General features: G+C 44.7%; 2 protein-coding genes across 2 annotated transcripts in view; one reads left to right on the top strand and one right to left on the bottom strand.

Moving 5' to 3' along the window:
* The window catches only part of COL4A5 (collagen type IV alpha 5 chain), an 82,098-nt gene extending 75,140 nt beyond the window's left edge, over window positions 1-6,958 (bottom strand). The window contains exon 1 of the mRNA XM_086619853.1: window positions 6,869-6,958. Coding sequence (XP_086475979.1) covers window positions 6,869-6,958 — 90 coding nt within the window. The remainder of the gene's footprint in view (window positions 1-6,868) is intronic.
* A 97-nt stretch (window positions 6,959-7,055) lies between these two features.
* The window catches only part of COL4A6 (collagen type IV alpha 6 chain), a 136,193-nt gene continuing 127,038 nt past the window's right edge, over window positions 7,056-16,210 (top strand). The window contains exons 1-2 of the mRNA XM_086619911.1: window positions 7,056-7,368; window positions 7,417-8,081. Of these exons, the coding sequence (XP_086476037.1) occupies window positions 7,056-7,368; window positions 7,417-8,081 (978 nt within the window). The remainder of the gene's footprint in view (window positions 7,369-7,416; window positions 8,082-16,210) is intronic.

Here is a 16,210-nt window from a genome sequence, read left to right as displayed (position 1 = left end):
TATATATTTGTGAAGGCACTAGAAGGTGAACAGAAAGCTTTGGCTTCCCAGCCACACAACTACCAGTTAGAGAGGGCACAGAGGTAACTCAAGTTATAAAACATACAACGCAACATTTCCGACACCATCTACAAGCTTCTGCCCTTCAATGCCGCCAGTCCTCCAAGGTACTTGAAGCTCCTCAAAGACTTGAAATAGAAACAGGAGTCTGTCAAAAACAAACAAGAAACTCTCCACACAGTGTTGATACTGAAAGCTCATGACTTTCAGTACAAACATTGGCAAATTGCTTCACTTCAGCACTATGGTTGCCAAATAAAGCCGAATTTTATGTTTAGGACATTAAGGTTCTTGTATTTTCACCTAGCCCAGCAACCACACAAAAAGGCAGTTAGTCAAGCTGAAAATTAAGCTATAAAGGAAAGTCTGTGTAGTTCTGCTTTATTTTCTATATAAAAGTACTAAAAAGATATAACTTATGTCACTTACAGCAGTAGTTCCTAAAACACTGAGCTGAAGAACCTCTATCAAGCTTTACCTTTCTCATGAACTGCTCTAGTCTCAAGCTCTTCAATGAAGCTGTTCCAGTAGAGCTCTGCTGATGTTTGCCATGGCTCTCAAGTGAGTCCATGAAGCAGTCAGCAGCATCTTGCCTTAACTCTGGGCAAGAGGTGCAAAAGGATCAGTCAGCCTTCACATTCTTCTACCCGAGTCACCACAGTGATCTCAGCTATCATAACTACATGTCCAAATGCAGCACGAGAGGGTGAGAGATGCAACTATTACAGTAACAAGACGGAAAGAGATTCAAGTTTTAGTTTCATACCAGTGAAGCACTTTAACACAAACCACGGATTTCTTCCATGCTCACTGGTCTTGCTAGAGAAGAGATGTCTATTGCGTACGTCTCAGCTGCAACTAAGGGTTGCATGAGTCCGGTTTCCAAAAGCACCCAGGTTCCCTAGGAAGCAGTAGCAGTACAGCACAAGTGTCTTTCTCTAAACTAGTGGTGTGATTTAAAACTAAGATTCACCTTGATAACAACTAAAGTCAATTCTAGAATAAACACACTTTCCAATTTCAGCAGAAAGTCCTGACAGACACAGACACTGGCAAACAGACTTACTCACCTGTTTCCAGCCAGGGAGGTAACGAGAGCTTTGCTTATCTCGGGGAAAGCTAAGAGGAGGAAAGCAGGGGTTCCAGCAGAGCTGCAGCAGCAGAGCTGGTCTAGCACACAGTAGGGTCATACTAGACTACAGTAGGGCAGTTTCACAGGTCTAGCTACAAGAGTCACTTTGTAGATAATAGCTATTTTACTTTTGGTTCTAGTTTAAATGCGTTGCACACCGATGCCTTTTACGGTGCCAGAAGAGAGTATAGATTGTAATTCAACTCCGACATTTTAATTCTCCGTAGAGATTAGATAAAAGAAACAAAATGCAGATGAGACTAAACTATTTCCTTCTCCTCCAAATCAGAAAAGGAGATGAAGAGAGAAATCCAACAGAGCTGCAATAGCTACAAGCCTTGAAGGCTATTTCCTTCAAGTCAGCCAAAATCCATAGCTTTAGAGTTCCTCTTTCTGACTTCTCAAACACACACTTCAGGTGAAAAAAACTCATTGTCAATGCTGCCACTAAAATTTATTTTTCTTTTGTTACATTGTAACAGAAAAACACACTAACACACACTGCATGAGACACCATCCACAAAAAGGGAATACAAAAAGCAAAATTCTGAATGTTGCTGTGCTGACAACTTAAGAGATGGTTTCTTGACTAGTTGCAACCAAAAAAAGAATTTAAGTAAATATGAACCTTTCCACTCACAATTACGATTAATTTTTTACTATAGGATATGTATATTTCTGTTTTAACAGAAATGACACCTAGGAGCACAACTGCACCCTCGCATAGTTTCAGACTGACAGGATAATGCAGGCTGAAAGGGGCCTCGGGAGGTTCAGCCCAGTCTCCCACTCAAATCACGGCAACAGAGATACCGTTTCGTAAGTTGAGTCACACAATAGCAAAGCCTTCTCCAAGCAGACTAAAGTTATGTCTGTTAGCACGTTACAGTTTAATTATCATGCCTTTTAGAGGGAGAGATGCTAAAGCATTAGGAAGTTTAAGCTAAAATATTTCATCTGTAATACAGCTTTGCAATTACTTAACTGCCCAATATCTGTCTCCTAAAATCAAGATCACATCCCCCAGATTTTGCTTCTTGCATCTCCTCACAAGTTCTCTGAGAGAGACTCAAGACAATTGCAAAGAACTATTTTTTTTTAATAAGCATTATAACTCTTTTATAACAGGATGCTTTCTTCTTCAGCTCAGCAATGTTTATTCTGTTGATAATTTCACATTACATTGAAGTTTTTCCTCCGCATTTCACACACTTGGCAATTACACAACCAGGATGCTTGGTCCACGTCCTTTTTCAGAAGCTGCACTGTACCATTGATATTTAATAAGGTCTCATTGCATTGCTAACCTTTCACAGGTGGCTAAAGGATCCTTAAAACTGCACCAGCACTGTATCTTTCGAACAAGTTTTATTTAAGTACTCTTGAGAAGAGATGATTTGTGGCACAGAAAAGCGCAGTCAACATCAGATGGCCAAATACCGCATACAGCAAGAACTTAAAAGCACCCCGGTGGTTTCAAACATTCCTAAGTCCATAGATAAAAAGACAAAAAGTGTCTCCATTCAAAGCGGAGAGTCTGGTATCATCATCCCTGGCAGAGGCTGCTTTCCATGCGGTACGCTTGCGTAACACTATTCCTAGAACGCGTGAGTGTTACCTGGATATCTGGTTATGCGGCGATACCAGCGGAGAGTTTACACAGTCGGTGCAATTAGGGAAGGAAGCATTTCAATCTAGGTGAACGAAACTAAAAACGCACAAATACATCTTCGCTGTACGTGCGGAACAGACGCTTTACCGCACTTCGCCCCAGACAAGAAAATACGCACATTAGATTTGATGGGGTGTTTTTACCCATTTCAGTTGTTTTGTAATACAGAAAAGTTTCTAAGTGTTCTGGTAAAACCAACAGCAACTAATCGCATTACAGTAAGCATTACTGTTTACTCACAATGGAAAAGGATCACTATGTAAATTTACATTTATTGTTAAATAAATTAACACTTTGTCCTAGGAAAATTTCCCTTTATACTTTAAAAAAAAAGGTAAGTGACTTAAATAATTGTTTTCAGTGAGTAGATTAATTCATTCATGATCAGGAAAATTAGAGCTTAGCAGCGTGCACTGAACTATCAGGCTACTTTCATCATTGCAGAAGAACTGAATAAGACACAATGATTCTGTATGCACAGCAGCAAAAGATCCTGTTATGGCCCAAATGGCTCCTACGTTTTCATTCTGGATTCCTTTGATTTGTTTGTATTTACTACATGCCAGAACACACATCGAAGTATAACCTTTACCACCTGTCTTTAACCAAGAGCCATGAAAGTTCAAAAGCAAAACGCATGACAAGTGACAAGTTGCAAGCAGGAAAGCTTGAGCCTTGATGTTATGAAACGGAGAGTCTTGTGCATGACTAATCAAGACACATCCACGGAATTTCAGGATGAAATACTTTTTGAATCCTAAAAGCTAGCATCCATTTCTTTCTAGTTACGAAAGCTAGGTCTGTAAAAGCAGAAAGAGCCACAGTCAGTTACGAAATGGGAAATAACCACCACTACCACAATAAAATAGTTCGGCCAAACAAGAGAACCACAGATGAGCACCATTTACAAATTAACCATATTAATCAAGCACATTGTAACTAATGACATGGCAGCACATATTTACATACATGGTAACCTCCGAATGCAAAAAAACACACCAACAAAACTTGGAGAACTTCCATGAATAGCACATTACTTTCTTAAACATAAATGACACTCATCTTGACAGCCTGCTTTATATTTGAACAATTGTTTTCATCCCCACATTTTCAGTCAAACTGGAGTTATAATGGAAGGCAAAGAAAAAAGACATTGCAGAAGTTACTTCATTTTTGATAACTTTTGAGCTGACATAGTTTATTTACACTCTAAAAATCTAGGCCATAACTACGAGGGAAACTTTTTTCAATATAAGCCAATAGACAGTCACCAACTTCAAGTGAGTTTCACAGATTAGCACAATTGGAGAATCTAGTCCATCTATCTTCTTTAATTAAATAGATTTCCCAGTCACAACTTGCAATCGCTTTTCTATAACACAGTGCAAGCGTAAACTTGCTAGGAGAGGAAAAAAGTTCTGATCATAGGAAGAACTAATTGGTAATCTACATGTATGTAGATTTGCATTAAAAACACCAGGGCACTTAAGCAATAGTATTGTCCCCTAACATACACTATAAGCAGCTTTTTTTATAGTATAACTTGAAATCACTCCATGACACCATCTTCCACCTCATTCATTCTCCCACTCTAAAGTAAAACCTTTCTCAGACTCCCAGCTACTTTTACGCTGTTCACCAGTAACCACACGCTTCATTCTATACCAAGAATGAGCCGGCACAAGAGTGCACAGCATGATCCACGTACTACTCACCAAGTTTAGATGATGGGCTATGCAAATCCAACAAGGAAATCTAAACAACTAAATTCATCTCTACCCAAGTATGAGGTTTTGGTAATAATTTTTTTTTTTTATTAAAACATTGGGATTTCCCTATGATGTCTGCACTGGCAGATGACTCTCAACTATATTCTGTCACCTTATAACTGATCATGTAGCCATATTTGCTCCAGATTGCTAAAATAGTGTATGAGGTAGGACTTCTGTGCCTGAAATGAGTATTACGAGGCTGAATAACAGTTTTAGATATTATTTCAATAAGGACACCAGAATGACTTGAACTCATCCTGCAAGATTTATCCCCAAAACGAAATTCACAGAAGAGAAAGTGTGTATCAAGAACACTGTAACAGTGTTAATTAAACCTTTTCTGACAATGACAAAAATAAAATACTGATCCTCATGGATAAGGATCAGCATTGTTTAGTGCTGTCCTCACTGGAGATTCAAGGACATCAGAATGCAGAAGTATTGCGAAACCATTAGATCTTTATGACAAAATATCTGAAGGATTTACGTGGATTGGAACAGCAGCATCTCTCTTTCCCCCAGCCCCACTAGCCCTTGGGTCTTCAGTTAATCTCATCTCACTATGGAGTAGTAAATCCCCAGGGGAACTCATCCTAAAAGAGAGGCTGTGGCACAAGGTAGCATTGAGAACCAGGAATTCCACCATTGTCTTTTGTTCTTTCTTCGTTTCTCCCAAGGCAGAGGAGGGGGCCTACAGGTTCCCTTCCCAAACTCCAAAGATTCCCTCCAATCACACACACAAAACTCTGCTCGGACACTTTCCAGAAGAAAGCAAGGGGCCACATTTATGTACACAAACCTCCCCATCTTCAATCCCCACCTGCTGAAACAGTGAAGTCCTGTAGGTGGGACTGACCAGATCCTTCTTTGGGGCTGAAAGTTACGGGAAGTAGCCTGAGGCAAGGTGGTCCTTAAGAGAGCAGCAGAACTAGTATTACAGACAACACAGAAACAAGCAGTTCTCCAAATCAGTAAGCACTGGTATCACACTTGGGTACACACCTGGGCATGGTAAGAAGGAGGGGCAGAAGAGAAAGGGAATATACTATGGCTAGTCTTTGCCTTTTGGAAGGGCAGATGAAAGGTCTACGAAGTTTCACTGTAAAGGAATGCACTTCAAAGGAGAGTTCAAGACAAATAAGATTTTGTCAGCTCTAACTACAAAATGGGGGGGGGGGGGAAGGGGGAGCAAAGAGCAGCAGAAAGGCATTCTACACCTACTACCATAACATATTCTGATTTTTCAACTAGACAGGAATCCTAAGCAACAGAAATCTGGATGCAGTTTCATTTCCAAGTGAATTTTTTAAAAGATAACAGCCAGAGGAAGGGATTGTAAAAACATAAAATTAACCCATGTTAAAGTATGAGCCTTTTAGTTAATTTCACCATTTGTTACCAGCTGAAGGTCTTGGTCAATTACCTTGACACGAGAAGCTAGTGATCACCTCTCCCTCCTCTCAGTTTCAAGGCCCGGCCACTCCATGGAAGCTGCGATAGCATCCCTCTCCCAAAGAGAGAAAACAAAATTCTTCTCCAGGCCACCTACTGTGCACCCTCTGCAGCCCTGCACACATCGAGCACCGCCGCTAGCATCTCAGCTCGGGTTTTAGGCAGACAGAAGCACAACTCTCAGGGAAACCAAGTCACGTTCTGAGGCGCAGTCCTCGGGCAAGCCGTGCCCTCAGCCTCCCGCGCCCTGCCGCGGCCGGGGGTGACTTGCGGATGCAGGTGAAGGCTCACGGCAAGAGCTCGGACACCTCTCCGCGAGGGTCCGCGGGGTGGGGTTGGGGAGGAGAAGGCAGAGGGGGAATTTCTCCTCCTTTGTCCTGGAGGGACAGCGGGCTCGGAGCGCGCACACACAAAGCTCGCCCGGACCTCGCACCCGCGCTCCCTCCTGCCTCCCCGCAGCCACCGGCGCACCCGGGCGTGCCAACGGCAGGCGGGCACCGCGGAGAAGCGGCCCGGCGCCGAGGAGGGCAGCGCCCAGGAAGGGACCGACCGGGAGCGCCTCACACCTGAGGGCTGCGAGGAGAGACGCTCCCGCGCGCGGCCCGGCCTCGCGCCGCCGCCCGCCGGGCTCCTGTCAGCGGCCGCGGCCCCACTGCGGCCCCCCCAGCCCCAGCGCGCCCACCCTCGGCCACCCCATTTTTGAAGGGGCTCCAAAGCTCCCCCCGAGGCTCTGCACTACCGCCGCGCCCGAGGAGAACAGGGAGGGCACCCCGCACTCACCGCCGCCACAGCCTCCTCCGGCCCCCAGCACCCCAGCAGCAGCACCAAGCAGCCAGCAGCTAGGCTGCGGCTCCGCCACCGCGGCTCCATCCTGCCCGCTCACGAGCTCCGGAGCCGGCCCTGCGGCGCAGGCATAGCCCGGCGGGGCAGCGCGGCTCCCTCCCAGCGGCTCCCGCCGGCCACCTCGATGCCAGCGCCCGCCCCTCTGCCGCACTCGCCCGCTTCTCCCGGCTCAAGTCCTCCCGGGACTACTTGCCCCACAGTATTCATCCGCACCGTGGGCGGGCGGGCGGGCGGCGGAGGGTGCGCGCGTGTGGTGTGCGGGGCAGGGAGCGCTGCCGCCCCGCTCTACGGCGGCCGTGATTCCCTATCGCCACCCTTCCCGCGGGGCGCGGGGTTTTGTTGGCTCGAAGGGCGGGCGCCTGCCTCTCCCCGCCCATACCGCCAGCGGGTGGGCAGCAGCTGGACCCCGGACTATTTTCTCCGGCGGAGGCACCTCAGTGCGTGAGGCTAAGGGCAGCTGTTGGTAGAGCTGGGTCGTACCTTAGGTGGAGGCTGGGGCTGCGCGGGGCGGCTGGCGCGGCTCGCCCGGTTCAGTCCCGTCCCGCCCTGCCTGGCCCCGCTCAGGTGCGACGCCCCGGCCAAGACCGCGCAAACTTTCTGCCCGGGCACGCTCTGGCACGGCGCGCACCGGTGCGGGGAGCGGGGCGCCGCGGGGCAGCGCACGGCGGCCGACCCCGAACGGGCAGCGCCGGCGAGGCCAGCCCGGCCGCTCCCCCAGGGCGAAGCCCCCTCGCTCCCCCGCCGCAGCGGGGGGAAGGAGCCGGCGAGGCGGCCTCGCCGCGGAGGTGAGCGGCGGCGGCCCCCGACGTGCGCGCCCCGCGGCCGCGCAAGGCGCCCGCCCGCCCCGAGTGACGGCGGCGGGCCCTCCTCTTCCTCCGGCGGCGCGGAGCCGGTGCCCGCCTGGCAGCAGCGGCGCGTACCCGGGCTGCCTCTCTCCGCCGTCCCCGCAGACCGCCTGGAGCATGGGCCGCGGCGGCGCCCCTGCCCCGCCGGCCGCGCGGCGCGCAGGGTGAGTGCCGAGGCGCGGCGGGCGCGTCCCCGCGGTGCCCGCCGGTGCCCCCCGGGCCGGCGGGTGACTCTGTTCCCTTTGCCTCCCTGCAGGGCGCTGGTGCTGGTGCTCCTCTGCCTGGGCGCGGAGCTGGCGAGTGCGGTAAGTGTGCAGGTCCGGCCGCGCTGGAGGTGGGCGCGACGAGTCCAACCTGTCGGGCTTTGGGCATCCTTCGGCCGCGGAACAGCCCTCCCGCCCTGCTCAGAAAGACGCGGGGATTTTTTTCTTTTAAATTGCCCTACACCTCTGGTCTGAAGTTCCTTTGTGCCTTTCGCCTGCTCGGCTTTGATTAGTTTTTGCAGAGTACGCTGGGGTGAAAGCTCGTCTGTGTTCAGTGGAGCAGCTTTCTGTGTCTGAAAGGATGATCGATAACTGGGTAACTGACCACCTCTCCATTCCTTTTTAGCCTCTTCTCAAACCTTTCTGTTAAAAGCTGACCCTTTAGATCCTTGCTTGCGGGAGATCCAACCCGGAACACCTCATAACTAAGGAAAAGCGATGTGAGAAATTAAAGGATTAAGCTGTTAAGTGTTGTATCAAGGTTCATGACTATGAATTATTAAGTGTGATTTAAATTCCAAGTTGGCATACAGAAGCAATGACTTTATGATCTGACAATTCTATCACATAAACACGGACTTCCTCTTGCTGTTCCTAATTAACGTTTAAACAGATTAGTAAGGGTTCACAGTTTTTAAAAAAGACGTTCATAATTTTTATTTTTTTCTGGTATTGTAATAGATTTTCTGCAACTGGGGTGCTGAAATTGTTGGCCCACTCAACTGTAGTGAACGAAAGAGTCCTTTGGAAAATATGTAGCCTAAATTAAGTGTCCAACTGATGTACAGTCAGCAAGCAGTTAAAAAAACCTTCGTTACGTTGTGATGTAATTTAATCCTTGTGGTTGCAATTAGCACGTGTGCTATAATGAATTCATAGAAGTAGTTCGCATAATGTGTTTTAAGCATCTTTATTCTAATTCAACTTCTAACAGACTTCTAACAAAAACAGTTAAAACATGGGTTCTTGATTTGTCGGCTAATGTTTTTCTGCTGCTTTTGCTACTCTTTTGATTAAAACTTTAAGGGTTTAGAACCTTCCTCTGCAACTGAGAAAAAAATCTTTTGAAAAGGCTTTAATAGCAGAAGGGTTTATACTTTTCATAAATATGAATGGCTTGGTTCTGCTTTGCACTTTTTATAGTCAATTGCACTAGTAGAATTTCATCATCCTGATCAGGTGGTAGTTTCAAACTAATCTTCTCAAAGATTAAAAGATTAGGCAATGTGGGAAGCTGTGAGAGTTTCGTTTCTTTTCTTTTTCTGTTTTTTTTTTTTATTCAACAAAACCAAGAATTGTTCTTCTGAGTGTTCTTGCTGCTATGGAATCTGTGTGGAAATGACTTTTTATAAAGAAAGTATTTTCAAGGATTTTTGAAACAAATGTGCTGCGATTTGCAGTCATTTTTATAAATTCATGTGATATGTCAGTGAAATTATTCCTGATTGATGCAGATGCAACTGACAGCAGGTTTTTGATTGTTTGCTCCAATTTTGCTTCATACCTGTTGGAAAGCACATCTCTTAAGCAGTCAGATTTTCCTTAGTTCCTCGACATGTTTCATTGCCTATAAAGGGATTTTGTCAATTTAAGTTTACTGGAATGAGTAAGATTAATACCTACCTGCCATTTCTAAGTTTTCCTGCCAGTTTCCTTCAGGGTTAGAAAACAAGCAAAATCTTTGTTGTGTAATCAGACTAAAAGTATGAAAAACAATCAGAAATAGGTCCTTGAAATGCTTTGTTTTAGTGTTTTATATGTCTAAGCAGTTAATGCATTTGATTATTCTTATTAAAAATGCTGCCAAACATGCTCAACAGGAAAGTTGTACAACTATGTTTTTGTCAGTTTTTCAGATACAGTAGGAGGTGAATGACTTTCTGGCATCACTGAATTAAAAGCGCATGCTACACCTTCCAGCATGAAGTGAGCTATTAAGAGAAAACACTAGTGATTGAAATGGTTTTTGCAGTAAGCAGAGGTTTTTTTTTTTAGGAAAAGCGGGATTTCTGAAACACTTCTTAATCGTGCTCTGCTATATAATTTGAAGTGACTGAGCATAGTGAAGTACAACGTTAATAAAACGAGGCTAAAACTTTAGGTTAATAAGGAGTAATAAAACTTCTAGAAGACTATTCAGAGACAGTCAACTATTAAAGCACTTGTTGCTGAGGACAATGAGATTTATAACTTTGTTCATCTTCTCTTTCTTTCAGTTAATCTCATTTCAATAACATCTGTTGTAGAAGAAACATCCTTAGATATTGTACCAAGTTGTTGAGTGTTCTTCAGGAATGTTACTGTGAGTGTGACTACTAGGCAGTGGCTGGCCTGATACAGCTCTTGAATAGAGTTATATCAAAGATGGCTTTGACTCAGAGGTCTCAATTACGAGGTATAGTCATCTCTCCCTCTGTAAGAATAGGATTTTAAAGTGTATCTGAATTGATTTCCCAGCTTTTACTTGTTTTTCCTAGGGATAAATGATGATGTATTTTGAATGGTAGTACAAAATTAGTCTTGTAGTGCAATTTATGTTGAAAACATGGATGACTTGCTGTTACATGTGGGGTTCCCTTTGCAGAGAGATTGCTGCCTTGTTTGTAGACCAATTTCTGATAGTGACCTAAGAGATTCCTCTAACAGCTTTCAGCTGTAAGTCACTCCAGAAGCTATGCTTCATTCATGTTTTGAATCTTTTATTATCAGTAATTTGCATTAATCATGAACCAGAAGTGTCAGTACAAGATGCTGTGCAAGCATGAAACAGAAATGTAGTACTGTCTTCAAGACATTCGTTACACTGTGAGACAAATGACAAAAGTTGGCCCAGAGCTGGGTTGGCACAGTGCTAGAGAGGCAGGTGTTTGCCTCAGCTAATCACTGTCTGCCCCTGAAGCTTTTCCAGGCTACAGGGCAAAATACAGTTTTTAGAAGAGGGACTTTTAAAAGGATAATCAGAGTTTTGCTGATGTTTCTGAGATGTCCTCTCATAAGCATGAGGTAGAGCATGAGATGGAAATGGTCACAAAGTCTAGAGGCAGCCTCTCGCAAGGAAACTCAAGGTTCTCATCTCTTCACAAAGGTCTCAGCTGAGCTGCATCATAGTCCTAGCAGTCGTCCTGTGCCCACTGGAGAGCATACCTGGCATACAGGTGGGATGATAACTCCTGATTTATTTCCTTTCTGCTGTTATGCAGCCAGTTGAGCTACACCTGGAATACGTGCTAGTCTTGATGTGATATCCTTGGGAGCTACTCTTAGGAATTACTGACAGACACGTTCTCTTGGAACAACTGAGCTTTCAGATAACAGTTCAGTTAGCTTTTATTTTGTAAGTCTGGACTTCATGTACTATTGCAACTCTTCCAAATCTTCTGGGATTTTTTTTTGCTAGTAAATGTGCAGGTAAATGAGATACTCTCTTTTTCTGGTGCTTAGTATCTTGTTCAGCAGAACATCTACAGTATCCAAGTAAGGCAAATAAAAACTACGTGCCAAAACCAGTTCTGGGCAGTCTGCTCTATTTTGAGTAACTGAAGCTCTGCTAGTTTGTGACAAGCTAGCCCAAGTGATCTTATTTCTCTCCTGTCTTAATATATCCCAGGTTTTCTGTGTGTTTGTTGTTTGTTTTTTTTTAATCTATGATACAAATGTTTCATAATGTCTTTTTGTTTAATATGTACTGGACCAGCGTAATTGAACCAAGTTCGTTGTTTTCAGAGGCCTTATGCCAAAAATAGACTTTGTCCCAGAGCTCTGACAGAGGAAAAATAGCTGTTTAATTATGGATATTTAAAAGCAGAGTTGCAGCTGTCGTCATTCCACTTTCCACAATTTAGTTTCTGCAAATATGATCTTATCCATTAAGACCTATTTTAAAAGGTTTTTTTGTTTCTTTGCCATTTTAATCAGTGTTTATAAGTATGCCATCTTTCTGTGGTTTGACTTTTACAGCTATAATATCTTTACATAGCAGTGAGCTTTATTGAGAAAGAAGTAATATCTGTAGTAAAGTTACTTGTGTAAGGAAGGAGCCAACAGAACTCAAGAAATAACATAAAATGCAAATCTAATCTTGTAAATCTCGGGATCTGTTTACTGGGTAAAGCAGTTTCTAATCTGTAAGGATGCACGGATGTAGGGGCACTTGTTTGGTGAAGTTTTGAGAATGGTGATTCTGCAAAGGTCAAGTTTGAATAGTTATAGTACGCCAAGACATGCTGAATTTTATGCAAAATTTGCATTTAAAGCTGAATATCCCTTTCTTTCCCATCTGAACAAAGAATTTTTCATTTGCTGAATGTTTTCTGAGTGCTAAAGATAATTGAGCATGAAATATGTCATTTTATTTGGCACTCAGATATTGTGTTAGGTCACAGCAGCTATGAAATGAAGTAATGTGTGTGCTTGTGTTCTGAAGAGCTTTTTGGATATTATTATTTCTCCCCCTCTACTCTGCCCTCATCAGACCCCATCTGGAGTACTGCGTTCAGCTCTGGGGCCCCCGACATAAGAAGGATGTGGATCTGTTGGACCGGGTCCAGAGGAGGGCTACGAAGACAATCTGAGGGCTGGAGCACCTCTGCTATGAAGACAGGCTGAGAGAGTTGGGGCTGTTCAGCCTGGAGAAGAGAAGGCTCCAGGGAGATCTTCTGTCAGCCTTCCAGTACCTAAAGGGGCCTACGAGGAAGCTGGAGAGGGACTTTTTACAAGGGCATGTGTGGAGAAACCTTTTGGCTGCTGCAGCATCCTGTGAAAGTTCTTTCCCTATGCAGGCTAACTAAGAAACACCTGTAGCTCGTTACACTGGGAAAGTTACCTTGAAACAGGTGCTGTAGCGGTCAGCCAATCACTCTGGGAGATGGATGGTCAAGTGACCAATAGCCTTGACCCATCTAGCAAATCATGTGACTCCTGACTATTTAAGGCAGGGCGTTTACTCCTAAGGGTGAGGCATTTCCTCCTGAGCCTTGGAGGAGTGTGGGCCTTCCTTAGAGTAGAGCCTGAAGCCTTCGCATTAGAACATTGGTCTGCTTGGAGCCGCCTGAAGCCTTCCAGCTGCGACAGGCATGTAGTGACAGGACAAGGGGTAATGGCTTTAAACTGGAAGAGAGGAGGTTTAGATTTGATCTAAGGAAGAAATTCTTCACTCTGAGGGTGCCGAGGCGCTGGAACAGGATGCCCAGAGAGGCTGTGGCTGCCCCATCCCTGGCAGTGTTCAAGGCCAGGTTGGATGAGGCTTTGGGCAACCTGGTGTAGTGGAGAGTGTCCCTGCCCGTGACAGGGATGTTGGAACGAGATGATCTTTGAGGTCCCTTCCAACCCAAACTGTTCTGTGATTCTATATTGTCCATTTAGGGTTGTGGCTGCCTGTGGCATTCTGTGACCTGAAGAAGCATTTTATTTCCCATTCTGGACAAGCCAGCTTTACTGCCAGCCACCGTGTTCCACTGACTTAAGAACTGCTATTAGTAAGTCATGCTGGTGTCCCTAAAGTGGGCAGGGCGTTTCATGTTGGAGCTTCTCTACTCCAGCCTCGCAGTAGAGACACTCTCTACATGAGTAGGAGTCTGGTACCTTACTCCTTGCAAACTCTTCCTCCTGAGGTAACTGCAGTAACATGCTGATGCTTACGGGTGTTGTGAGAATGCTACAGATTGCAAAAAGTTGTGATAGTAAAATGACTCTGGCTTGCAAATCCGTAACTCCACAAGGTCTTAACTCTGCCTCTTTCTTGTTTAGTTGTTGTATAACAGTCATACTTCATATGTAGCCATAGAACTGCTCCAGGAGGAGAGCTGGCATCTCCCTGACTTGTACAGGGAGAAAAGAATTTCTTATTCTCCCATAATCCCCAGAGACACAGCATCTGTTCAGGCAAGGATGACAAGGTATTGCCAGCTCTTGGTGTTTAATCAGACACGGTTTTTGATCTGTCGGAAGCTGTGGTGGTTTTTGAACAGAGTGTAATTGATCCAAAAGCTGTCTCCTGTTTGTACAGATACTCCACATTATTTCTGCAAGTACTTTTGCTGCTGAGTGCTGGCTGGAGCATTAGGATTACACGTCCCACTAGTCTCATCAGGCAGTTTTGGTTACGTATCAGACAATACGACCCACCTGGTTTTTGAGCATCTTTTATGATTAACTTGGAAGGGGGAGCTACAAAACATTGCAAAGCTAAAGATTCTGTATTAAACAGTGCTGAGGAAACAGAAACATATTTCAGAGATGGTAGCCACTTTTAACCTCTTGCCAGTGCCTTTTATGGGATTATCCATCCCTTTAGGGCAGTTATTTAGGTATCTCAGTAATAAATTTACGGTATTATTTCGGGAGATGGGGGAGGAAGGTATTCTCGTACTGTAGAGTGGTGTAATAGTGTTGTGAGGTGATTGTGAAGTCATGGTAGATACAGATGAAATATTCTTTGCTGCCGGAATTCTTGATGTACTTGATGTGCTCCTCTCTTCCTTCCTAAGTGAGTTTGTGTGTCCCTCCATGAATAACAATTTAAAATTAAATAATTGCCTAGATACCAGTATAAAATTGTATTACCAGGTCAAAAGAAAAAGGGTCATTATAACATTTAAGCTGAGTTACAGGTGTTACCAATGATGACAAAGGAGAAGAAATAAGATTATTTTTTTTTAAGCTTTGATGAATAGATAATGTTTAAGCTCTCTGAGAATCTGGTGTTAAAATAAAGGACTGCTTTCCTTGTTACTCTTGCAAAAGGTGAAATGAAAGTAATTCTGCAGTTGCCTGTGGAAGGGATCATTCTAGCAAGGTCAGTCTGTGTTTTGGAAGGAGGCTGAGTTGCTTGTTAGAGGGTACTTGTGAAATATGGTCTTGATAGTGACTGCAATGTTAAGTATTATTGGAGGAAGATCAGTCATTGACATTATGAACTTTATTTCCTTCATTTTTTTTTTTCTTTCAAAATATCCCTGTAACCCAAGAGAAGGACCTTTCTCTGTTGAGAAGGCTGTAAAACCTAGCTGAGCTTGACATTCTTCTTTCAGTTTGCATGTCTGAGAAGAAGGAGCAGTTAAGCGTGGATTCATGCAGGTCTCATTACCTGTTTCTTGCAAAAAACAAATTTGGAGGTGTAGGCAATAAATCTGAAAATACTTAGAGAAAGCAAATAATTTGTTATTGTGCTTTTTGCACAGTTTTCCTGCAGCTTAGCCTGCCTTGGGTTTTTCCAAACAGCTTCCCCTTCTGTGATGGTGTGATTTATATGGAAGTCGTGTGGCTGCAGTCTCCAGCAGCTGTATTTAACTTTCTACTCTTCAAAAGGTGTTGACATTAATCTCACTATGTGTGTTCAGAGTCATCTTTTCTTTTCAGAGTGGCTGCTTCTCAGGTCTGAGGAAACACAGTGGCAGAATTAATACAAAGTCAAAGGAACTGTTCCATGGATCTGCTGCTTTGGCTTTTTCCCCCACTTGTTTGACAGCTCTTGCTGGTTGGACGTGAATTTGCTGGCCCTCTGATTCTGCCCTTACCCAAATGAATACAAAGCTGTAGAGATTTCTGTGGTATGTGCTCTCCCTTCTTGTTGTTTCTGCAGGATTTTGATCAGCTTTCGTTTTATCAACCTCGTTGGGCCACTTAACCAGCACCATCCAGTTTGCACAGTCTGCTCACTTGGTTACCTTGATATTGAGAGAATCAACGCTGTGAACCAAATCAGGCTGGTTTGACGTAGTGCACTGAGATGTCAACAGCTGCTGTATTCTGAGTTTGCCTCACTCACTCCCTCGTCTGTTTTTCTCCCGTTTGGCTGGAACCCGCTGTGCTTTGTACAGCCTCCAGCCCTTGCCTCAACGTGCTCTGGAGCTCATCTGCCTTTCCAGCTCTCCTTTGTGCCTTGGCAGTCTAGGGAGGCTGCCAGGGTGGCTCCTGGCGGTTGATCCTGTAGCCCTTTTCTGATGCCTCACTCTTGGCAGCAGTGAGGACGTGTCAATGCCTGTTACCCAGGAACCTGTGTTGCGTGACTCTTTTTAAGGGGGTTATGCCCAATGTTTGTTGGTTTTCCCATTACTTATAGGAACAAACGATTCCGTCTTTGACACAAGCTTTTGGCAAGACCTCAGTGTGATGATTTTACACAGGTAAAATCTCAGCATCATCTAGGTGTTGTCTCTGGACTAATCAGGAAC

Source organism: Tauraco erythrolophus, chromosome 13 (assembly GCF_009769465.1).
Source record: "Tauraco erythrolophus isolate bTauEry1 chromosome 13, bTauEry1.pri, whole genome shotgun sequence".
In the NCBI taxonomy this organism is placed as follows: Eukaryota; Metazoa; Chordata; class Aves; order Musophagiformes; family Musophagidae; genus Tauraco; species Tauraco erythrolophus.
This window is presented reverse-complemented; position numbering and strand designations above follow the sequence as displayed.